General features: G+C 42.4%; 1 protein-coding gene across 2 annotated transcripts in view; it reads right to left on the bottom strand.

Moving 5' to 3' along the window:
- slc45a4.S (solute carrier family 45 member 4 S homeolog) overlaps positions 1-24,741 on the bottom strand; it is a 70,078-nt gene that overhangs the window by 17,280 nt on the left and 28,057 nt on the right. For both annotated transcript variants that reach the window (XM_018223989.2, XM_041568036.1), the window contains exon 2: positions 17,918-18,550. In XM_018223989.2, coding sequence (XP_018079478.1) covers positions 17,918-18,152 — 235 coding nt within the window. In that variant the 5' untranslated portion in view covers positions 18,153-18,550. The remainder of the gene's footprint in view (positions 1-17,917; positions 18,551-24,741) is intronic.

The raw sequence follows: 24,741 nt of genomic DNA, 5'->3' as shown, positions 1-24,741 counted from the left end.
GGCAGCCATTCAAGCACAGGATACACAGTAGATAACAGATAAGTACTACTATAGTTTATATAAATAAGCTGCTGTGTAGCCATGGGGGCAGCCATTCAAGCACAGGATACACAGTAGATAACAGATAAGTACTACTATAGTTTATATAAACAAGCTGCTGTGTAGCCATGGGGGCAGCCATTCAAGCACAGGATACACAGTAGATAACAGATAAGTACTACTATAGTTTATATAAACAAGCTGCTTTGTAGCCATGGGGGCAGCCATTCAAGCACAGGATACACAGTAGATAACAGATAAGTACTACTATAGTTTATATAAACAAGCTGCTGTGTAGCCATGGGGGCAGTCATTCAAGCACTGGATACACAGTAGATAACAGATAAGTACTACTATAGTTTATATAAACAAGCTGCTGTGTAGCCATGGGGGCAGCCATTCAAGCACAGGATACACAGTAGATAACAGATAAGTACTACTATAGTTTATATAAACAAGCTGCTGTGTAGCCATGAGGGCAGCCATTCAAGCACAGGATACACAGTAGATAACAGATAAGTACTACTATAGTTTATATAAACAAGCTGCTGTGTAGCCATGGGGGCAGCCATTCAAGCACAGGATACACAGTAGATAACAGATAAGTACTACTATAGTTTATATAAACAAGCTGCTGTGTAGCCATGGGGACAGCCACTCAAAAAACACAAATACTAAAAAAAAAAAAAACTTGTAGCCAATAAGAACATTAAATTGCTCGTAGTGTTAAACTAACCTGCAGCCAATCAGAAGATTAGAGTGTTCACAAATCCAGTGAAAGTGCACATAAGGTATTGTGCAGAGAGTAAGAAAGAGAAATCTGTGTGCACCAGTAAGAATACATTGTCCCATAGCCTTGGCCGGATTGCATTGTGTTGTTTTAACCTACTAACCAGCCTGTGTCAGCACAGCAATAAATAAACTCTGGGCTCAGCTTTGCCTTTACAGAGCCTTTATTGTTACAGATGGAAATAAATCAGCAAGGAGAGATGACAGCTGCAGAATGGTTAAAGGCTAACTAAGGCAGAGAACTTGCCTGTGGCCACAAGAAACATATTTATTAAATAATTACATTCGCACACTTCAGCAGATGTTGAAAGCTTCCTGCCAGTATTTAAAGCAGCTCTGGGATGGGGGGGGGGGGTCGCCGACCCTGTAAACTGTTCTAAATGGATACATTTAGTTGATACATTTCTTATCTCTGTGTTTCATTACAGGCAGCTGTTAGACTTGATACAATAGTTGCTAATACTCCAGAGATGCTGCTGAGAAATGGATCAACTAATGGAGCAATATTGTAACAAAGTCTCCACCTGAATTACTGAGCTGCCAGACTCAAACGCCAGAGACACGAACATTATATTTTAAACTTGGATTTTGGAAAAAACAGTAAAAAAATAAATAATGGAAAGTAATTGAAAAAAAGTCTTTATTTCTGGGGACCAATCTGAAAACAACTGAACTGAAAAAAGGGTTTAAAGGGGTGGTTGTTATAGAATGGCTAATTCTATGCAACTTTTCAATTGGTCTCCATGATTTATTTTCTATAGTGTTTTAATTATTTGCCTTATTCTTCTGACTCTTTCCAGTTTTCATATGGGGGTCACTGACCCCATCTAAAAACAAATGCTCTGTAAGGCTCCACATTTATTGTTATTGCTACTTTTTATTACTCCTCTTTCTATTTAGGCCTCTACTACTCATATTTCAGTCTCTTATTCAAATCAATAGCAAATAGTTAGGAGTGCTCTACCCACTTGTATTCACCTATGCAGGTCCAGGTGCTAGACCGGAAGACCCTTGCCTGCAAGCTGGGTCAACTTTTACATCCAATGAAAAAATCCAGTAGCACAGTGTTAGCCTTGATAAAGGGTCCAGTAGGGCCTGAAACGTTGCTCTTATTCAAATCAATGCATGGTTGCTAAGGTAAGTTGAACACTAACAACCAGGTGGCTGAAACTGCAAACTGGAGAGCTGCTGAATTAAAAAGCCAATTGAAAATGAAAACCAATTGCAAATTGTCTGAGAATATCACTCTCTGCATCAAACGAACAGTTAACTCAAAGGTGAACAACCCCTTTAAAGGCAAAATTACTACCAGTTTGTTAGGCACCACCACCACTGTAAAGCTCCGTCTCCAGGATGGTGCTCCTTTTCTATAAAAATGCAACGGCAAAACACGGGGAAAAACCTGGTGGACCATGATCCTTGTGGGTCCCTTAGCCCCTGCCGACCCAGGCCCAGTCCCCATTGGGAATTGCAGGCACCAACATTCCCCACTGCATAACTGCGTCCACAAGAAGGAATTAATTCACTCAGTACGTGATTTGCAGTGGGGGGGAGGGGACTGCGCATGGAGTAGCTGGAACTCCCAACTGGGGTGGGGGGCCCTGAGCTGAGGCAGCCACACCAGTCCAACACTGCTCTCAATGCCATCTTGCTTGTAAGAATAACACCAAGAACAGTCATCACCAAAAGTATTCTGTACTATACATATACCTTCCTTCTAGTGATGTGCGGGCCGACCCGATACCCGCGGGTTGACCTCGCGGGTGGTGGGCTGGTACGGATTGTGCTCTTCTCCTGCACTGCCCGCCCGCCACCTTCAAATGCCGGCATTCGACTTCCAGTTTTATAGTGTCACGTCTGCTCACTTTGCTCCTTTTGTGACGTCATCGGTGCGGGTCTATAAAAGGACCCCCCAAGCGGGAGCAGGTATTAGCAGGGGGGGGGGTTAGGGTCGGGTGTGGGTCAAGGAAACCCTGACCCGCACATCACTACTTAATTCCTCTGGATCAACTGGCAGTTAGGCAGGTTTAAAAAAGTTAAAAGGTTGAACTTGATGGACATGTCTCTTTTTTCAACCTAACTTACTATGTTACTTGGCCAGGGTGGTCCAGAAGATAATGGGAACAGGCTGAAAGCTGGTGATGGCACACCCTACACCATCGTACCCTGACCTGGTGTGTTTTATCAAGAAGAGCCAGGCCTGGGGTAGAAAGTTGCCAATTAGTCACAGGTGGGGGGAGGGTGGTGATTCTGGTTTTATTTCTCCCTTAAGTTAAATGAGAAGGAAAGCTACCAAGGCAGTTTATTGCCAATAGATTAGCCACAACAGCGCAAGCTAGAACACCATTTTTATTCTTTAGAATCCTTTTCCATACCTGAGTAAACAGCTCCAGATAGGTCACTGTTTGTTTAGGATAGCAGCTGCCATATTAGCTTGCTGTGACATCACTTCCTGCCTGAGTCTCTCCCTGCTCACTCATAGCTCTGAGCTCAGATTACAGCAGGGGGAGAGGGAGGGAGGAACAAACTGAGCATGCTCAAGCCCTAGCCCTGGAGGTTTAAGCTGAAAACAGGAAGTCTGATACAGAAGCCCATGAGTACACAATAGAAGGAAAGAAATGTGCTGTTTCTTTCGACAGAGAAATCAGATCAGCATTACTTTGAGGCTTTACTGGTGTATTTATATAGACCTTTCTGATAAAGCTTACTTACTTTTAGCCTTTCCTTCTCCTTTAAATACACCCCCCTTAAAGGAGAACACAATGAAACACTGGGGGGGGGGTTGCTAATATGTTGGACAGTAAGGTAAAGGGGTAACTACTTTAACGGGAACAGGACAGTAAATGTAAGTGTAAACTTGAATAATTAACAAGAGTGCGGTAACAACAATGCAGCCAGATAAACGGATATTTAGAAGCTTAAGCCGCACCATCTGGCTCGGGATTTCCTTTATTAAGGGCTCTTACAGACGAGCGTTTGAAGCTGCGCTCCCCTGCATACCGTTTTTATGCGTTCAGCCACAGGTGAGGGCAGGAGTAGACGCATTCAGTTTTTTTCAATGAGGTTGTACTCACACAGGCACATGTAGGCGACGAACGCAGGAAAAATGCAGCATGTTGCGTCTCAACCTGCGTTCAGCGCCTACATGCGCCTGCGTGAGTACAGCCCCATTGAAAAAAACTGAATGCGTCTACTCCTGCCCTCCCCTGCGGCTGAACGCATAAAAACGAAGTGAATGTAAAATGGATGAGGGGGCTATTCTAAGACATTTTGCAATGTACATTCATTATTTCTTTTGTTTTTATTCCAAAATATTTAAGGATACATGTGCTGTTGATATGAATGAATTTTGTTACAACAGCGCCACCTGCTGGTCAGTTTCCCACCAGTCTGACCAGCAAGTAGTCAAGGAAGTTGTCAGGAGAAAGAAAGAGACTGATGTTCTTCTGCTTAGGAAAGATGTGAGAAAGGTTTCTAATTTTATTCCTAAGCAGAAGAACATCAGCCTCTTTCTTTCTCCTGACAACTTCCTTGACTACTTGCTGGTCAGACTGGTGGGAAACTGACCAGCAGGTGGCGCTGTTGTAGCAAAATTCATTCATATTAACAGTAAGTGTATCCTTTAATATCTTGGAATAAAAACAAAATAAATAATGAATGTACATTGCAAAATTTCTTAGAATAGCCCCCTCATCCATTTTACATTCACTTATGTAAAATGTCTAACAGCAACCAGACTGCCCCGCTGCAGGGCAGGACACGGCTGGTCTGTATCCCTGGCACTGCTCTGTGCTCCTTTTTCTAGATTTTCTTTAAATGCCACATGATGCACAGCACAGCCATTGCCCCGGTCAGAGTGCTCTGTACATGAGCAGTAACAGGCATGCTCTTGCGCCTCCTAGTGCCCCTGCACTTCTGTCCAGGCATCCAGGAATTCTAATCGATTTATAACCAGAAGTTCATTTATCAGGGCCGGAACTAAGGGTAGGCAGAAGAGGCATGTGCCTAGGGCGCCAGGTAGAGTCCTGTACGGAACCAATTTTGAGATCCGGATCCGACCAGAACCCGCAGCCCGCGACCCAAAATGCAATCCAAATATTTACTCGATTGGATCTGCTACCTAGCCTCACAGTATGAGGGTATAGCTTATTGTGTGCCCAGAACATTTCTTCTCTATATATTTGTATTTATACATATGGGAGGAGGGAGGTGCCATATTGATTCCCTTAGACAGTACAGTATAAGGGTATAGCTTATTGTGTGCCCAGAACATTCCTTCTCTGTATATTTGTATTTATACATATGGGAGGAGGGAGGTGCCATATTGATTCCCTTAGACCAGGGGTCCCCAACCTTTTTTTACCCGTGAGCCACATTCAAATGTAAAAAGAGTTGGAGAGCAACACAAGCATAAAATAGTCCCTTGGGGTGCCAAATAAGAGCTGTGATTGGCTCTTTGGTTGCCCCTATGTGGACTGGCAGCCTATAAGAGGCTCTACTTGGTACTATACTTAGTTTTTATGCAATTAAAACTTGCTTCCATGCCTGGAATTCAAAAATAAGCTTCTGCTTTGAGGACACAGAGAGCAACATCCAAGGGGTTGGAGAGCAACATGTTGCTCGCGAGCTACTGGTTGGGTATCACTGCCTTAGACAGTACAGTATGAGGGTATAGCTTATTGTGTGCCCAGAACATTCCTTCTCTGTATATTTGTATTTATACATATGGGAGGAGGAGGTGCCATATTGATTCCCTTAGACAGTACAGTATGAGGGTATAGCTTATTGTGTGCCCAGAACATTCCTTCTCTGTATATTTGTATTTATACATATGGGAGGAGGAGGTGCCATATTGATTCCCTTAGACAGTACAGTATGAGGGTATAGCTTATTGTGCGCCCAGAACATTCCTTCTCTGTATATTTGTATTTATACATATGGGAGGAGGTGCCATATTGATTCCCTTAGACAGTACAGTATGAGGGTATAGATTATTGTGTGCCCAGAACATTCCTTTTCTGGATAACTGTATTTATACCTGTGGGCTGAAATATTGCTTTAAACTGCAGAGTTTGAGGGTATAGCGCCTTTTGTGTGTCCCAAACATTAGAAAAAAGTCAATGGTTATAAATATATGCGTTTATAGAATTGAATAGCTATTGAAAGCAGTTTATTTTTCTGTTCTCTGTGTCTGACCCTTGGAACAATGTAGCAGAAGCCAGTTCTCCTCCAGGTCTATCAATGAGCAGCAGTTACAAATAACTATAAAACCACTAAAAAAAATAGTTCATGAATGTATACTGGGGAGTCGCTTAGAATTGCACTTTCTTTCATTCTACAAAAATAAAAAGTTGGGGGAGAAGATCCCCTTTAATGAAACATTAGACTTCTTTTTGTTGCTATTGTCTTTAAAACATTCAATTCTACAATACGCACTGTTAATAATTCTCCCTATGGAAATGACTGAGGCCCCAGGTCCATTCCAGGTCACTTTGGGGGAAAAAAAGTTCCACATCCACGTAAATCCATTGACTTGTGAGTGGGAAACAGGAACCGTCTCCAAACAGGAGCGACCAAAACAGCTTTATTTCACATTCTATTGACAACATTCCTTAGGAAACGCTATTATTTCAGGACTTATCACAGATCATTCTGGGACGTTTACTGGCAGCTCCGACCTTGTTTACCTGCCGTGAAATGGAACTTCCGACTATGAGAAAAAACAAAAACAGCCGCCGGGTCCTCGCTTCTACTGAGACCCTCTCAGCCTGGCAATTCCCAGCCAGTTCTAAACAAAAAGGACAACGTTTGTAGTAAATAATTCCTTTCTAGTTTTTTTTTTCCCTTCGGTGAAACAGGGTCTAAACAATAGTGAGAGCAGCACAACTTGCGGTTCACAGGAAATGCTGACTAAGTCGGAGTATAAGTGTGAGCACTGAGTCAGGTCACGGGGTACGGTGGAAAAATCTTGTGTCACGTGTGAAAGATTCTATCGTTTGACCATTTGTGTCAAAGTGAAAATCTCAGTTTGACTCCTGGAAATAGCAGCGTGGGAGTCTGAATCAGAAAGACGGGAGTTTAATAAGGTGCAAGAATAAAATGCGCAGAGAATATCCACAAGCTGGGAGACATTTGTTTAATGGCGTTGATTCAGCTCACGTAGTTCTCCCAGGGATATAGATGTAAAAACGAGTGCACAATCTGTAACTGTTAATTGGCAAGCATTCGTTTTCTAAAGCTTAGTTGGACATAATTACTTCATCAATATAATGTATTGAACGCATATATAAACTGATCGTTAGTGCTGTGTTTTGCAACGGCACCAAAAGCATTCACCAGAAATAATAGTGAAACTAAAGGTGGCCATAGACGCACCAATAATATTGTACGAAACAAATTTCCGTACGATATTGGGTGTGTGTATGGTGGGAGACTAGCAGACTAATATCAGCAGAAGACTTGGACATGTCAGCTCATCGATCGGCCCAGGCGGAAAATTTTGATAAGGCATCCAAACATCGGCTACTGGAAAGTTCTAATCGTCAGATACAGGTAGAACTCTATTCGAATCTAAATCGCTGACGGGATGGCACTCAGAGCGCGCAACTTCGGGTAACTTCAGAAAACGGATCTCTCTGAGTGCCATCCGGACGGCGATTTAGATTCTAGCCAGCGGGAAGGCAGTTCGGGGAGATAAGTCGCCTGAAGAAGAGGAGATTTGTCGCTGGGCGACTAAATCTCCCTGAATCTCCACGTGTGTCTCTGCCCTAACAGTTACACCTAAATTGGGGTCTCATTCAAAGACAATGAAAGGAGGAGGGATTTAGTTTGTCACCCCCTCAATGACTTTTCATCAATATCCTGGGACCCTACTTCTTCACCTTGGGTTTGTCGCATATGTGGTATATAGTTTAGTCAAAAATATTAGTTTATTGCATATAAAGCAGGCCAGGACAATGGAAGGGATTACAGGGAAAATAGAGGAAGATGGCAGCATGGCACGCTAATGAAAAAGTAACCCAGGGCAGTGTATTTTTTAAAGAAGAGGAGGTATCAGTTTACCCTCTCAAACTTGGAATTGCCCCAGTAAATGTAGCTTTTGTTGGCCTTTATTTACAGCTTCCTACAGCCATTGGCAGATAGCACAAGGCATAGACAGTTTGTGTATAGCGCATTTTAAAGTGTTACATAAACAATGGTACAAGTATGGAAACCGTTATTCCAAAACCTGTTATCCAGAGATCCGAATTATGGGAAGGCCGTCTCCCATACTCTCCATTTTAATCAAATAATGCACATTTTTAAAAATGATTTCCTTTTTCTGTGTCATAATAAAACAGTACCTTATACTTGATCCCAACTAAGATATAATTAATTGTTATTGGAGGAAAATAATCCAATTGGGTTTATTTTATCTTTAAATAAGTTTTTAGTAAAATGAAGGTATAGAGAACTAAATTATGGGAAAAAACCCTATCCGGAAAGCATTCTGGATAACAGGTCCCATGTCTGTAAATGAGAGTCTATTTCCACTAGCTGTCCTTATCCAGGGTATAAGGATACTTCCAGAATGGAACAAGGTTATTAAAATTGTTGGTGTTTGTAGGTGTTGGCTGTGTAGGTTTATCCGTGGGTCGTGTCGGTTCGGGCCGACTTCACACTCTTTTTCACGGGTGGCGGGCAGGTGCAGGTTGAGCTCTACTCCTGCTCTTCCCGTCACCGTCAAATGACAATAAAAATGAAAGTGTTTAAAAGGAATGAAAATATAATGTAGTGTTGCCCTGCACTGATAAAACTGATGTGTCTGCTTCAGGAACTATAGTTTATATAAATAAGCTGCTGTGTAACAATGAAGGAAATTGAAAATAGGCTGTATGGCACAAGTTAGTGGATAACTGATAACACCATTATGTTCTACAGAGCTTATCTGCTATCTGCTGTGTAACCTGAGCCCTTTCTCCTTGGAATGGCTGCCCCCATGGCTACACAGCAGCTTATTTATATAAACTATAGTAGTAATTATCTGTTATCTACTGTGTATCCTGTGCTTGAATGGCTGCCCCCATGGCAACACAGCAGCTTGTTTATATAAACTATAGTAGTACTTATCTGTTATCTACTGTGTATCCTGTGCTTGAATGGCTGCCCCCATGGCTACACAGCAGCTTGTTTATATAAACTATAGTAGTACTTATCTGTTATCTACTGTGTATCCTGTGCTTGAATGGCTGCCCCCATGGCTACACAGCAGCTTATTTATATAAACTATAGTAGTACTTATCTGTTATCTACTGTGTATCCTGTGCTTGAATGGCTGACCCATGGCTTCACAGCAGCTTGTTTATATAAACTATAGTAGTACTTATCTGTTATCTACTGTGTATCCTGTGCTTGAATGGCTGCCCCCATGGCTACACAGCAGCTTGTTTATATAAACTATAGTAGTACTTATCTGTTATCTACTGTGTATCCTGTGCTTGAATGACTGCCCCCATGGCTACACAGCAGCTTATTTATATAAACTATAGTAGTAATTATCTGTTATCTACTGTGTATCCTGTGCTTGAATGGCTGCCCCCATGGCTACACAGCAGCTTGTTTATATAAACTATAGTAGTACTTATCTGTTATCTACTGTGTATCCTGTGCTTGAATGGCTGACCCATGGCTTCACAGCAGCTTGTTTATATAAACAATAGTAATGTTTCTGAAGCAAACACAGCTGTTTTACCAGTGCAGGGCAACACTGCATTATATTTTCATTACTTTAAAACACTTATTTTTTGATGTAACTGTTCCTTTAAGATTAATGTAAAAAGAAGCACAATGTTTGCACTGAGTCAGATAACGAGCATTAACCAATCAGACGTTTGCATTTAATAAGGCGATGAATAGTAAACACAACTAATTACTGGACTCCAAACAGTGGCACTTATCACATTATCCCAGGGCTCTCATCCATGAATCTGCCAAGCAACACAATATTCACACATCTCCCATGATTTCACAGTGACAATACACGTGACTTTATATTCATATTGTGTCTCTCAATGGCAGCCAAGAGGTTAAGACTTCTTCCTCTGTCTCTTTTTTATTTCTGTGCAAAAACAATGGCAGTCAGGTTACCCAAGGCAGAAACATGCACGTGATACTGTTAAAGGGAAAAACAGCCGGCTCAAAAATATTTCTTAATTTCCCAAATTAAACAGCTTAAAGGGGAAGTGACAATTGGAGAGCTCAGTTTGCGTCTAGGATTAGGCACACGCACACTTGGTGAAGCTGGTGAAGCTGAGAATGGTGCAAAGCTCTTATGCTGCCTTCTCTCTAAGCAAAAAGCAGGAGGGACACACCACAAGAGTGAGAACCAGGGCTGCGCTCCACAAGAAGCAGTCCAGTAGCCACACGTGCATTAACATTTTAGTATGATGTAGAGAGGGAAACCAATTTGTTTTCATTTTTTATTATTTGTGGTTTTAGTGTTATTTAGCTTTTTATTCAGCAGCTGAATTGCAATTTCAGCCATCTGGTTGCTAAGGTCCAAATTAGCCTAGCAACCATGCACTGATTTGAATAAGAGACTGGAATATGAATAGCAGAGGCCGGAATAGAATAAAAAGTAGCAATAACAATACATTTGTAGCCTTACAGAGCAATTGTTTTTTAGATGGGGTCAGTGACCCTGCATTTGAAAGCTGGAACGAGTCAGAAGAAGAAGCAGGCAAATAATTTAAAAACTATATATATATAAAAAAAAAGAAAATAAAAACCAATTATTAATAATAATAATAATAATAATTGAAAAGTTGGCTTAGAATTAGCCATTTTAGTATTACATACTAAAAGTTAATTTAAAGGAGAAACAAACCCCTTATTTAAAAAACCCTACCCTACATAGACCCCCCCCCTCTCCTCACCCGCAGCCTAGCTGCTGCCCCAGGCCCCAGGCAAATGGCCTTTTTTTTCACCAGATTCAGAGATCGGAGTTCACGGCAGCCATCTTCCAGGTCTTCTTCCGGCGCTTCGGCAATTTCCTCTATTTTGGCGCAAGCGCAGTTGTCACAGACCAGGAAACTGCTTCAACTGCGCATGCGCCGCTCCGCCGGTCTCATTCTCAGATTACAGAAGACCCGGAAGATGGCTGCCGTGAACTCCAATCCCTGAATCTGCTCTGAGGGGGTAAGTAAAAAGTTAGGGGCATTTGCCCGGGGGGAGCAGCTAGGCTGGGGGTGAGGAGGGAGGGGGGTCTATGTGGGGTGGGGGTTAGGGTTTTTTTTAATAAGGGGTTTGTTTCTCCTTTAAAGGTGGGCCACCTCTTTAAAATTATACATGGGGAGTTTGCTCACAGAATGTCCAGCCAACTGCTGCTGTACCAGAACTCCCAGCATTCCCTAAATACTAAAAGGATCCACTTCCAAGTATGTTTGTATATTAAGCATGGCCGCTGAACTCCCAGCACCTTAACAACAGAATTGGCAGCTACAGGCAACCCCTTCTTTAATGGTTGTTTTAGGGGGAACCTCCCCCTCACAAAAGCCGTGTGAGTTTCCCAGAAATGATGGTGCCCTTTAACCTCTGCACCTCACACTAACCTATGGTCAGGGCGGCCATCTTGTGCAAAGAGTGGTGTGAGTTTCCCAGGAATAACAGAAGCTCTTTAACCTCTGCACCTCAGACTAGACTATGGTCAGGGCGGCCATCTTGTGCAAAGAGTGGTGTGAGTTTCCCAGGAATGATGGTGCCCTTTAACCTCTGCACCTCAGACTATGGTCAGGGAGGCCATCTTGTGCAAAGAGCGGTGTGAGTTTCCCAGGAATGATGGTGCCCTTTAACCTCTGCATCTCAGACTAGCCTATGGTCAGGGCGGCCATCTTGTGCAGAGAGCGGTGTGTTGTCCTGCTGTTCATCTGAGCAGTTATATGGCTTTGCTGGGCAGCGTGGGGATTGCTGAAATGTGATACTTGTACTACGAGGCCCAGCACAGAATTCCTCATTCAGCAGTGATAGGCGAAGGCAGGGGAGAACACACACACACAAAACTATTTTCCAATACTGTCCGGAAAATTGATATGAATATACATCTGAGGTGAATCTCTCAATCCCACCATCCTCAGGCTAATGCCCTGCTGAAGCAGAATGATTTATGTGTTTGGGCTCAGTCTCCAGCTGTAACAGCTCATTCCTCATGATTCATGTGATAGAAACGGACCAGGGAAAGCAAAACACATCTGAATATGAAGAAAACACCTCATATAAACTGCCTGTCACAAGCCCCACCCCCTTACCCATCATTCTATGCGAGTGTGACACACAGTACCGTATATGTGAAGAAGGCAAAACCCACCTGGATAAGAGGAATACCTCACATAAACTACCTGTCACAAGCCCCACCCTCTTACCCATCAGTCTATGGGGTAACTCGAGAAGACAAAGAGCCCCTAGACACGAGGAACACCTCATGCAAACTGCTGCATACATCAGGGTGGCCTAGTGATGTGTGGCCCAGCCTGAAGTAAAGGAGGAGGACACAAGCCTCTGTTTTTTGGCAGTTATGAAGGAAAAGCAGCCCTCTGCTGAAGCAAAACATATTTTCTTGTGTTGTGGGAACTGGGCAGAAGATAAATGAGGCTCCTATCAATAGGGACAAGGTCCTGCACAAACCTGAAGTGACCTTTGTGTGTTTACAAAACAAGATGGCAGATGTTAGGCAGCTCAGCGCAAATGCCAGGTGAGGTACATATGAGCGCTAGGAGCACCGGCTGCCAAGGAAATCTTTACACACACACACATTGTTTCCAGTGTTTCCAAAATAGAAATTGTTGTGGCCACTTAATGCCGGACAACTCATTTATGTGGTTCCAAGGCAAAGGCTGACGCCTAACTAACGAGAACTATGCCACTCAATAAATTCCATCAGGGATATGGCATCCTTGCAGCAGGATCTGAACAAACTGGTACTCTGGCAGATTCACTGTAAAATCACACACCCAGGATTTAAACATCTGCAGTGACTTAAGATGGCCATAGACATGCAGATTTACCTTCATATTGGACGAACGATTGTTTGGTGCCATCTCCCGACCTGCCACTAACCATTCAGATCAAATAAAGTAGTAAAAGAATAGATCAGCCAATGTTCTGCCCCTAAAAGCAATCGTGCGAAAGTTATGTCTGACAAAAACTGGTGACGGTCTCCCACTGAGATATTATCGGCAGCCAACAGAAATCTTCTAACCTGATCATCTGAACGACCAATCATCAAGGCACTAAAAATTTGTGATGCACTGAATCCACTATTTTGGATTCGGTCAAATCCCCGAATCCTTCGCAAAAGATTCGGCCGAATACCGAACCCGAATCCTAATTTGCATATGCAAACTAGGGGTAGGAAGGGGAAAACATTTTTTACTTCCTTGTTTTGTGACAAAAAGTCACGCGATTTCCCTCCCCTCCTCTAATTTGCATATGCAAATTAGGATTCAGATTGGCCTGGCAGAAGGATTCGGCTGAATCCAAATCCTGCTGAAAAAGGCAGAATCCTGGCCGAATCCCAAACCGAATCCTTACTAAAAATGTAGGGACTCTCCACACACGGCCCAAAAACTGAGATTGGTACGATCCAACCTTTGCATCTATGTCCATCTTTATACCCTTAATCAAACTAAGGGAATAGAAGGGACCAGTTATGGGGAAAGGCAAGTTGGGACTGGTTACACTAGAGAAGAGACAGTTAAAGGGAATATGATCACTATATATATATATATATATATATATATATATACTTATTTGTTATCTACTGTGTATCCTGTGCTTGAATGGCTGCCCCCATGGCTACACAGCAGCTTGTTTATATAATCTATAGTAGTACTTATCTGTTAGCAACTGTGTATCCTGTGCTTGAATGGCTGCCCCCATGGCTACACAGCAGCTTGTTTATATAAACTATAGTAGTACTTATCTGTTAGCTACTGTGTATCCTGTGCTTGAATGGCTGCCCCCATGGCTACACAGCAGCTTGTTTATATAAACTATAGTAGTACTTATCTGTTATCTACTGTGTATCCTGTGCTTGAATGGCTGCCCCCCATGGCTACACAGCAGCTTGTTTATATAAACTATAGTAGTACTTATCTGTTATCTACTGTGTATCCTGTGCTTGAATGGCTGCCCCCATGGCTACACAGCAGCTTGTTTATATAAACTATAGTAGTACTTATCTGTTATCTACTGTGTATCCTGTGCTTGAATGGCTGCCCCCATGGCTACACAGCAGCTTGCTTATATAAACTATAGTAGTACTTATCTGTTATCTACTGTGTATCCTGTGCTTCAATGGCTGCCCCCATGGCCACACAGCAGCTTGCGTATATAAACTATATTAGAGTATTACAAGCAAACACACTAGTTCTACCAGTGCAGGGCTACAGTACATTATATTTTCATTACTTTTAAATGTTCCTTTAAGAAGATTTCCCCATGTGCCACATGCGCAAAAATGTAGCTTAAGTAAAGGCAAAGTTTGCCAGCTAATTTGGTTGGGGCTCAGCCACATATCAGTCAGCCTAATTTTACATTTTCAACAGACGATATGTGTTTAGAGAAATGGCATTCCTGCAAAGGGGTAAGGACTTTATGGGAAAGTGGGTGGAGTTTGTGTAAATTGGGGGAGTGTCTCAGCTCTACTGGTGGGTGTGGTTTAATTTGTCCCTATTTTGATAATTACAGTGTTGGAAGCGTTACACAAAGGAATGTGGCCTCTACCATTGTGTTCACAAAAATACTCTTGTAATGCAATTATGAGCCAACAATCTCAGGCCAAATTTTAGAATATTCTCATGGATGTAGCAGTTTATAGCAGAGTAAAAGCCATGGAATTGAGAAGCACTAATGCTGGAATTTACCAGCTTGTGCCTCTGGCAGTTAGAGGGTGAAGACGCCAGATACCAGTTTGTCAAGTTTCTTTTTAATCTCCAGATTGTTTTGTCTGCGCCTCACAACAACTCTCCCTGTTCTGTACAGACTGCTGAATTATTTAGCTGCTCTCTCGTTGGGTTCCCAGCACATTTCCTTTGTTATTAGACTCTATATTAAGGCTTTGATAAGAGAGAAGAAGTTCTGCAGTGGAAAATTACAGCAGCTCAAATGATTTTGCTTCCACGCCGGCCCGGGTGTATCAGTGACTCATTGTGTTAGAAGACAAATAAATAAAAGGGATCATTAGAGTGTTTCAAAGCCGGGTACTGAGTCAGACTACAGGTGCTCTGTTGCAATCCACTCTAAAGGAGTCACCGTACAGCAATGTCACCCAACATTTCATAGGGTGGGACCGATTGTGTAATATTCTTGCACAAATGATATCACGTAATAAATGCTGTGCCCTAATCATAGGGCTGTAAATTTAATACAGTTATTGTTATATGGGGGGGGTTCTTGCATAATGTTATATGTCCTTTACAGTCACATTCTAAATACTAATTTCAGTGTTATGTGTTCTACCAACACAAAGTCAGCACTATGTACATACAACCAACATATGGAAGATACATTTTCAAGTAGATTTGTGCTTAGTAGAGGAGAATACATATATACTGGCCTAGTTATATATATCTCTGTACTGATCTAGAGCTAGAATCTCAGCTGCCATAAAGCAGGACAGGACTGCTGCTTACAATGGGGATCAGATAGGATCTGTGCAGCCACTGGGACAGAATGCTCTGTTATACAGATAGCTAGAATCTCAGCTGCCATAAAGCAGGACAGGACTGCTGCTTACAATGGGGATCAGATAGGATCTGTGCAGCCACTGGGACAGAATGTTTTGTTATACAGATAGCTAGAATCTCAGCTGCCATAAAGCAGGACAGGACTGCTGCTTACAATGGGGATCAGATAGGATCTGTGCAGCCACTGGGACAGAATGTTCTGTTATACAGATAGCTAGAATCTCAGCTGCCATAAAGCAGGACAGGACTGCTGCTTACAATGGGGATCAGATAGGATCTGTGCAGCCACTGGGACAGAATGTTCTGTTATACAGATAGCTAGAATCTCAGCTGCCATAAAGCAGGACAGGACTGCTGCTTACAATGGGGATCAGATAGGATCTGTGCAGCCACTGGGACAGAATGTTCTGTTATACAGATAGCTAGAATCTCAGCTGCCATAAAGCAGGGCAGGACTGCTGCTTACAAGTGTAAATACAATCTATAAAGTCTAGCAATTCACTATGCAGTTAAAATGGATTCACTTTTCATTAACCTTGTTATTAATATTACACATTTTAGGCACAACTACAAGCATTATAGTTTAATCTCTTTCAGGTTATCAAGCGCCAGTGCAGGGATGGCAGAAACCCAGTGATAAAATTTCAGAGCAAATTCTTTCTCAGTATGAGGTCCCAGTGTAATGTTTTCCCTAATGACTAATCACTTATTATCATTTATTAACATGACGAGTGAGAGATGTGCCAGGTTCAGTTGATTTGCTATCGCTGATGGGATATTGTGATTAACACGACATGAACTGCCTGTGGCCTGGTCACTGCTGATAAACACTTGCTGGTCTTGGCATTCCAGGTTTGGTGGCTGTTATAAAAGAAATATGGCTAATTGGGCCAGTCTGCAGCTGCCCCAGTCTTTAAACTGGAATGGGGAGGGGGAAGATACCAGTTTGTGTGATTGACTGGAGTAAAACATTCAGAGTAGTGATGTGCGGGCAGGCCCGATACCTGAGGGACTCAGGTTCAGGTCGACCTCGCACCCCTATTTGAGGATCCGTGTTGAGCTCTTCTTCCTGCTCTCCCCGCCCACCACCTTACACTGTCAGCTTCCGACTTCCGCTTTTATAGACGCGCGCCTACTTGCCCCGCCCCTTTTGTGATGTCATCAACAGGGCCGGTTGGCACGGGTCTACAAAGGAACCCAGAAGTCGGGCGTGGGTGGAGGGAGGGTTCTGGTCGGAAGCGGATCAGGTTTTATCTGACCCGCACATCACTAATTCAGAGCTGACAATGTGGTTAAAGGAGAAATACTTAGTACAGGTATGGGATCTGTTATCCAAAATGCTCAGGACCTGGGGTATTCCAGGACAATGGATCTTTCCGTAATTTGGATTTCCATACATTAAGTCTACTAGAAAATCATGTAAACATTAAATAAACCCAATAAGCTGGTTTTGCCTCCATTAAGGATTAATTATATTTTAGTTTGGATTAAGTACAAGTTACTGTTTTATTATTACACAGAAAAAGGTAATAATTTTTAAATCATTTTTAAATATTTGTGTTAATTGGATAAAATGGCGTCTATGGGAGACGGCCTTCCCATCATTCAGAGCTTTCTGGATAACGGGTTATTGGATTACAGATCCCATACCTGTACGTTATTCTACTGGCCTTTAAGTAAATCCACAAGGTAATGTTACATGTGGGGGACTTGAAATGAAAATGATCAGGGTAAAAATTAACACAAATCAATGTAAGTAGAAACCCAAACCAAAGAATAGCAAATTAATTTCATATTATAATATTACAAAACAAAGCAGTGGCTCTTCCAGGACAAGTCCAACACCAGCTGCACTTTGTGCCAAGGTCTCAAAACCTTACTGAAACCCCACCAATAGCTCCTTCCCAGGTCTCCACATGGTTCCTCTGAACCCCCTGAACCCAGTCTCCTTCAACCACATTCCAGTTAAACCCCCACTCCCCATGCTTTTATTTCTTCCCCAAATCAATACAGTTCCCCAACCAATCCCTTCACCCTTGCATACCCTTTATATCAGCTCCATCCCCAATCTTTATGCAGTCCCCTCGCCATGCAGATACTTTCCCAGTCTCTTTGTGGTGCCCCTACTACCTCACCATTCCAACCGGTCCCTGATATGATCCAATCTTTTGCCTTGGGAGGCCAAGAAACCCAGTTGAGCTCACCAAATGATTAGTGAAATCAGCTCCTTTGAAAACCTCACCACTATACATTCTAGATATTGTAGACCAAATCTTTCCAAACAGAGGGACTGGCATGCCCTGAGGCGGGGAGTACAATTTCATGAGGCATACACCTTTGCATACACAAAACCCAATGTATAGGCTTACCAATTCGCAAAAGAACAGGTGTCACCAAAGCCTCCATGGCGTAGCAAAACTCTCTGCCGAACATGACAGCGCCATGCATCACCCATAGCTTCACTGGGATGCGGTCAATGGAGCTCTCACTGATGGTTTCGTCGTGGCTCTCGTTCTCCTTGGTCTCCTCTTTCTTCAGCTTGGTCAGCGGGAGCTCCTGAACTTGCATAGATTCAGAGTCGGCATTCTGAGGGGCCATCTTCATCACCGCAAAAATAGATATATATATTCGTAGATTCTATATAAATATTAATACTATATCTCTCGAAAGATAAATAAAGATTTCTCTTTTTGTTCAGCTTCATCAGCAGATTCTTCATGCAATTAATACTTGTATTCCACTGCGTTGGGGTGGGTGTTTCCTCAGCTTGGCGAGCACGTAAGATACGCACTGTACAAGAGAAAAGCTATTTGGTGCTAATGCAATCATATGGCTAGCTCTACTGTGAACTAGATTTAAAAATCCATAATTGCCATTCAGTTAATACCAGTTTCATCGTTTCTATAGAAGAAGTGGTAAAAATGTTGGTCTTGCTATAGCGGACGGGAAAGGCGACACAAAATGGTGATCCACTTTTAATCCCCATCGAGTGGCTGATTGATCTGCAAAACAGAGGGGGAAAGTCAGAGAGTGAAGGAACAATGTCATTCTAGTAGGGGGCTGCATTCTAACAACTGGCGCTCCAGCAAAAAAAAAAAACGAGCACATTTTAAGTGTAGTTTTATCCTTTAAGGAAAATGCTTAAAGGCAAGATAATTTATGATTTTGAATCACACCTACAGGTTTGCCTAATGGAAATATTAAAAGCAAATTATATATTTATATCAATTGAGTTTATTTCCTTAAAGCAACAGTTCAGCGTGAAAATAAAAACTGTGTAAATAGATAGGCTGTGCAAAATAAAAAATGTTTCTAATATAGTTAGTTAGCCAAAAATGTAATATATAAAGGCTGGAGTGAACAGCAAAACAGCCAGAATCCAACTTCCTGCTTTTCAGCTCTATAACTCTGAGTTAGTCAGCGACTTAAAGGGGGGCCACATGGTACATTTCTGTTCAGTGAGTTTGTAATTGATCCTCAGCATTCAGCTCAGATTCAAAAGCAACAGATATGACCCATGTGGCCCCCCCTCAAGTCTCTGATTGGTTACTGCCTGGTAGCCAGGGTAACCAGCTGAAAAGCAGGAAGTAGTGCTGTGACTGACTTGTTATGCATCAAATCACTCAAGCCTTTATACATTACATTTTTGGATAACTAACTATATCAGAAACATTTTTTATTTTGCACAGCCTATTTATTTACCCAGTTTTTATTTTTATACTGAACAATTCCTTTAAAGATTCTGTAACATTCAGCATTCAGCCATCTTCTTACTGTAGGATGGGCAGATCTTTTTGTCTCCTCCCACAGACATGTGGCATGGCTTGACAACCAAAGGCAGTAAAACTGGAACTGAAACTGTACAAATACCAAGGATACCAACCTAGTTATAGGCTGCACAAGAATATGCTAAAATATCTGCTGCCACTGAAAATTTGAGGGAAGTGCGGCCCTTCAAAATATGGCCTCAAGCCAGCTCTGGACATAGGTTTCCTTGGAATAAATGGAGAATTGGCTACATTTTGCACCTCATGTCAAATAAAAAAAAATCAGATGCACAGGGTAGAGGGTAGGGTGCAAAGTCCAATAAATTGGTGGGTTGCGCTCAGTTTTTGCACCATGCCCTAGTATCTATCATTTATTCCTTCTCCACTTTGGTCAAGTCCCGGTTGATAAGGGTGAGTTGGGAAATTCCCCACCCGTTCATCTCTGCTCCCTCTTTAGAACTAAGGTGGAGCCCAGGTTGAGAAGGGGCAGGTTAGGGGTTTAGGGTGGCTGTGGGTAGGGAAATTCCTGATCTTTGTTGCTACTCTCTCTTTAGAACTCAAAAATAAAAACAAAGCAGAACAACAGCAGGTGAAATGGAATATTCCTTTGTTACGCGCAGAACGTACGTTTCGTGAGAATTTCTATACATAATTATAGTGCACAGAACTCACTCTACTGGATCAGCAAATACACTTCAATATAAAAACTGACAAAAATCTATAAACACTCCCCCCCCACAGTGTTAAAGTAGATGCTCAGGTTTGGTCAGGTCTGAACAATGGAAACTGCCCATATAAAGGTACAAGGCCTTAGGACATGGAACAGGTCATGAATTCTGGGGTGACATAACAGGGGGTACATAATTTATTATAAATCCATTTTAAAGAGTCACGTGACATCACTAAGCACCTTTATTTTGAAAGCTATCATTTACAGGAAATTCATGGATCGTGTGTATTATACAGGAAATGCTGCACCCCCTGCTGTAAAGTATCAGGATATCGGAGTCAGAAAGACGTTCCATGACCATACACAGGATTATTTTATACTCGACATGGAACTCTGGGCAGACTAATATGTTGATATTTTAAATTAGAGGATCATTATATCTTATAATACTCAATTGCAATGTCGTGACACAAATGACATCACTAAGCCCTGATTATAACTGATGACATCCCTAAGCCCTGATTATAACTGATGACATCACTAAGAAAGGTTTATAAGGATATATTGGTTTAGAATTTCACTACCTACATCCTATATTAAGGTTTTACTGTTTTTCTACTCTGGTCTAACAGAATCTTACGGCCCAACCTTCACTGTTCCACCAGGCAATTATCGGATTATCCGAGTGAGCCGACACAAAGACTTCCTGATGGAACCGCAAGGATTCAGAAGGTGTTTATTCCCAGTTTCCTTAATGGGCACAACCCAAATGACTTCATTTCTACCGACTCCCAAATATAGAACTTACTGGAAACAATCCCTATTTGTGGGGAACGTGATCAACATCACAGAAATCCCTTCTGACTCACAGAAACGCACACAACACGACTTTGCCCAAAAAGACGTTATTCTTTGTGAGTGCCGGTGGGCAGGAAGGAATTCATGGAAGGGGCGTCAGAGGAAGGGCAGGGGCTTCATTCACATTCACATAGGACAACGCACCCAGATCCCCTTTCACCTGATCATTAGTGGAGAATTGGATTTTCATGAATCGACAGATCTGTGTCTCCAAAGATGCCCCAGTAGCTCCCCATCTTCTTTCTGCAGACTCACTGCACATGCTCTGTGCACATCCCTTTGCTCATCCCTGTAGCATCATCTTATATTACAGGGGAACCTCATTTTCTGCTGGATTATTAGTAACGACCCCTCAGAGCCCACTGAGCATGTGAGTGTCATAGACACTTTCCAAGATGGTGACCCCCTGTGACAAGTTTGAAGTCCTGGATCATTGCTGCTATTGCCATTTTTAGCCATATTCATTTTTAGGGTTTAGTTCTCCTTTAAATTATAACCCAATGTGCAGCCCCCAGCTCCCTACACTACTCATTATCCAATAGTTACTTCCCCTTCCCCTGACACCATACTGCATACCTCCCAATTGTCCAATTTTTTTTGACAGCTCAACCCGCAATCCAGGATTGTTACGGAAATGACCCCAACTTTGTCCGAACAGCCAGAAAAAGATACAAAGTTTCTAAAACTTAATTGGCTTTTGGCAGAGAGCCCAGAATAGGTGGCAGGTGTTACAACTTAAGATAAGCAAAGAAGCAATTGTAACAATTTAAGATAAGCAGGTCTCTTGGGGAAACTGACTTGCAGCTTAAAGGGAAACTCACCTTCATTAGTAAAACTGTAATAACACATAAAAACCACAGTGAAGTGTTCAAACTTTCATAACCTGCCAAATTTAGTAAAATGGTAATGGTAATAAGGGGGTGTGTCCTTAAAATGGGCGTGGTCAAAGGCAGGATCGTATGGTGATTAAATTCTACCCCCTTAAAAGAAAAGGCAATTTGGTGCTGAAGTTGTTACCGCATTTCTAACCCCTTACAAGCGACAGGCTGTAGAAACTGCGGCACTGATGAGGAAGCCCCAGGGGGTGAGCACAAGATTCTACATATGAGGGTAGTGTCTAATTCAGCACTGCTTGAACAGAACAAAAATCAGCATGGAAAGGGTTACAAAAAATGTTTTACATTTTCAACCTGCCTATTAGCGGGGGGCCAATTATGGGGGGAAGTGGGGGCCACAGAGCTCCGGATGTTCATATTTTTAACATCAAAGCAGAAATAAATGGCCTGACAATAAGCGAAATCAACGACTTCCTCTATTGTCCCGTTTGTCATTAAACCGGCTGCCAAGTCATGTGACCTCTGTTACGCTTCTGCTTTCCCTGATGGTTAATGGTCAAAACTGCGGCAAATGGGACGGCCAAAGGCAGGCTAGGGGTTAACCAGGAGATGGGTGTAAGGGCAGAGCTATTATGCACCATGTAACCCGAGTGCAGCCATTACACTTTATTATTAAAAAAAGGAAATGCCTATGGGGCAGCGTGGTGTTGGTTTGCATTAGTTAGTCGTAGCTGTGGGGTCCTGGGTTTGATTCCAGCCAGGGTACTGGTCTGCAAGAAGTGTACGTGTTCTCCCCAGGCAGGTTAAATGGCCTCTGATAAAACTGACCCTCATGTGTGAGAGAATCACAGCGACCTTAGATTGTAAGCTCCACGGGTCAGGGATTTATGGATTGTGATGGGCCCTTAAATTGTAAACTCCACTAGGGCGAGGAATGATTATTTATAAAGCTGATGCCCAGGGCAGTTACCCCAATTTAGGACCCTACTGATGACCCTGTAGATCATATACTTATAATTCAACAATCTTTCTATACTGGAAGAAACATAGAAGTGTAAAGAAATGTATGGAAAACTGCTTTGTTTCCCCCCAGAACTTCTATCTCACTCTCTTTGAAAAAAGGGATAATTTGACTAAATAGTCATAATGAGTTACCGTATGTATAAACCCATAACTGCAGCATTTGTTAGGGTGAAGACACACTGAGCTACTTAGAAGCAGCTACAAAACACCAAAAAAATAAGCTGCCATAGACAATACTGAGAATCGCCTCTGCTAAAAGATACGTAGAAACAATTACAGTAATTATCATCGTCTACTTTTGTAGCTGTGACAAATAGCCGTTACAAGTAGCCCCATGTGTCTTCACCCTAAGGTTAAGGCCACACTGGGCTAGTGGGGAGATTTTATCGCCTGGCTACTAATCGCCTCGTCTTTGTGGCGACCAAACTCCCGAAACGCCTTCCCTCACTCTGCGCCGGCTAGAATGAAAAATCTCACACGCAGCGATTCGTTTTCCGAAATCACCCAAAGTTTCCTTGTGAGGCAACTTCGGGCGACTGAGGGAAATTGGTCGCCGCAAAGACGAGGCGATTAGTCGCCATGCTAACACTAGGGGCAAATTCACTAAGATGCGAAGTTGCACCAGGCGCAACTTCGCCGCGCTTCGCCAGGCGTAGTTTCGCCAGCGCTCCGCAAATTCACTAAAATCCGAAGTTGCGCTCAGGGGTAGCGTAAGGTTGCGAAGTTGCGCTAGCGTTGATTCGCTATGTAAAGCGAAGTTACACTAGCGAAGGCTAATTTGCATACGGCGCGAAATTCAAATTTCAATGGAGGAACACGTATCAGCACTATAAATGCCTAGAAAACCTTCAAATCAGCAAATAAAAATTTTATTTTGTCCTACACATGTGCCCACTGTCTAGGTAAGTTGCCATGAGTCAGGAAATGTAGGGGGGAAGGAGGGGAGCCCCAAAAAAAATTTCGATCTTTTTCAGCCTATCACCCATCATGTAGAAAACACGCCAGCGTTTTTTGGGACTTAGAAAAAAAATTGACTTTTTTTGAAACAATCCCTATCTACTGAGGTGGCGAAGGAAGTCTAGCGTAAAAGGTAGCGTTCAGTACACTGCGCAAGTTAGTGAATTTGCGTAGTTACGTCGCTAGCGAAAATTCGCCTGGCGTAAGGGTGCAAAGTAACACTAGCGAAACTACGCCAGCGTTCGTTAGTGAATTTGCGCAGTAACGAAAATGACAAACGCTAGCGAATTAACGCTAGCGTTCGGCGCTTCGGCGCTTAGTGAATTTGCCCCTAAGTGTGGCCTTACCCTTAGGTTTTGAGGGAAGGAGCAATTTATTATTCAAAGGGATTTTCTATGGACCAGTAATTGGTTTTGTTACCTGCTTCCAGTGACTTGGAAGAAGCAGGAAGTTGCCCGCTGAAAATAGTTTCAATTTCTTTAGATTTCTGAATTACAATGAAAATATGGTCCCCTTGAAAAAGGGGGGGGGACACTGTTCCTTTAACTCTTGTGTCGCGCTGTTGTCTCACATATCATTGCAGTGGAGGACAAAACTATGAAAAATAAATAAATATAAACCGAGCTGTTTGCTTCACAGATTTAACCCAAAATCACCGTCACTGGGTTGGCAGTGTCACCCCCTGATTGCGACGCATTACAGGGCAATTAGCAGTGAGAACAGAAGTAAAATGAATAAACCACAAGGCTAATTATGCACATGTGACCTGTCAATCCGTCAGTCTGTAAAAACATAAAAACATTGAACGTTTCTTTATGATTCCTATAATTAAGGATAAATCAGCTATATTTAGTGCAGTGTTTACCTTCCAGATACCAAGGGCACAGCATTAGAGTCTGTCTTTTACAGAGAAGGAATGTTCTGGGCACACAATAAGCTATACCCTCTTACTGTACTGTCTAAGGGAATCAATATGGCACCTCCTCCTCCCATATGTATAAATACAAATATACAGAGAAGGAATGTTCTGGGCACACAATAAGCTATACCCTCATACTGTACTGTCTAAGGGAATCAATATG

The sequence above is a fragment of the Xenopus laevis genome, chromosome 6S, assembly GCF_017654675.1.
Source record: "Xenopus laevis strain J_2021 chromosome 6S, Xenopus_laevis_v10.1, whole genome shotgun sequence".
Classification (NCBI taxonomy): Eukaryota; Metazoa; Chordata; class Amphibia; order Anura; family Pipidae; genus Xenopus; species Xenopus laevis.
The sequence above is the reverse complement of the archived record's forward strand: the minus strand, read 5'-3'. Positions and strand labels throughout refer to the sequence as shown.